Here is an 822-nt window from a genome sequence, read left to right on the forward strand (position 1 = left end):
TAACTGGTTTTTGTCTCCAGGGAACCTTCAGCAGTCCAGGAAACGTCCGTCAGACATTTAAGGTGAGAACAGACACAGTCTGACCTTTGACCCCTGACCTCCGAGTTGACCCGGTCCACCTGTGACCTCAGATCTCAGAGAAGCAGTACTTTACGACGGCGCTGGCGGCGCGGGCCAAGCTGAAGAACTGGAGCGACGTGGACGCCCTGTTCAGCAGCAGGAACTGGCTCGGCTTCGCCAAGAAGAAATCGCCGCTGAGCTTCCAGCGAGTCGTCGACATCCTGCAGAAGAACTCCGCCCCTACACATGTGAGTGGGCGGAGTCACAGCCCCCAGGTACCGCACGCCCAGGTTCTGATGCTGTTCTTGGTCCATGGCAGGTTCTGCAGGAGTACGTGGCGCTGGTCCAGGACGCCGAGCTGAGGATCACTTTGGCTCAGAAACATAAGTGTCACGACATCGTCATCAACGTGAGTCCCTCTCCTCTGATTGGTTGCTGATGTCAGACATTTAAACCAATGGAAACGCCTTCTTTCTGTCGGCCAATCAGACGTACCGAGACATGAAGGACCGACATCTGCTGGCAGAATATCGCAAGAAGGTGGAGCGAGGATCGGCTGAGGAGAGGAAGATCGAGGAGTTGCTCAGCAACCCGGTGAGGAAGAGGAGGAGGAGTTTCCTCTTTTATCATGTGACTCATCCACAGGAGTAACTTTGTGACACCGAGGCCAAAGCTGGATGGGACATGTTGGCCCGTTGTAGACATGTCCCCACCAGGCCAAAGCTGGTGGAGACATGTCCCCACCAGGCCAAAGCTGGTGGA

General features: G+C 55.6%; 1 protein-coding gene across 1 annotated transcript in view; it reads left to right on the top strand.

The window, feature by feature from the left end:
- The window catches only part of vipas39 (VPS33B interacting protein, apical-basolateral polarity regulator, spe-39 homolog), an 18,606-nt gene that overhangs the window by 6,204 nt on the left and 11,580 nt on the right, over positions 1 to 822 (top strand). Inside the window, exons 15-18 of the mRNA XM_015368918.1 lie at positions 21 to 62; positions 132 to 308; positions 380 to 469; positions 550 to 654. Coding sequence (XP_015224404.1) covers positions 21 to 62; positions 132 to 308; positions 380 to 469; positions 550 to 654 — 414 coding nt within the window. The remainder of the gene's footprint in view (positions 1 to 20; positions 63 to 131; positions 309 to 379; positions 470 to 549; positions 655 to 822) is intronic.

This window comes from Cyprinodon variegatus, unplaced genomic scaffold (assembly GCF_000732505.1).
Source record: "Cyprinodon variegatus isolate N-32 unplaced genomic scaffold, C_variegatus-1.0 Scaffold2247, whole genome shotgun sequence".
Taxonomy (NCBI): domain Eukaryota; kingdom Metazoa; phylum Chordata; class Actinopteri; order Cyprinodontiformes; family Cyprinodontidae; genus Cyprinodon; species Cyprinodon variegatus.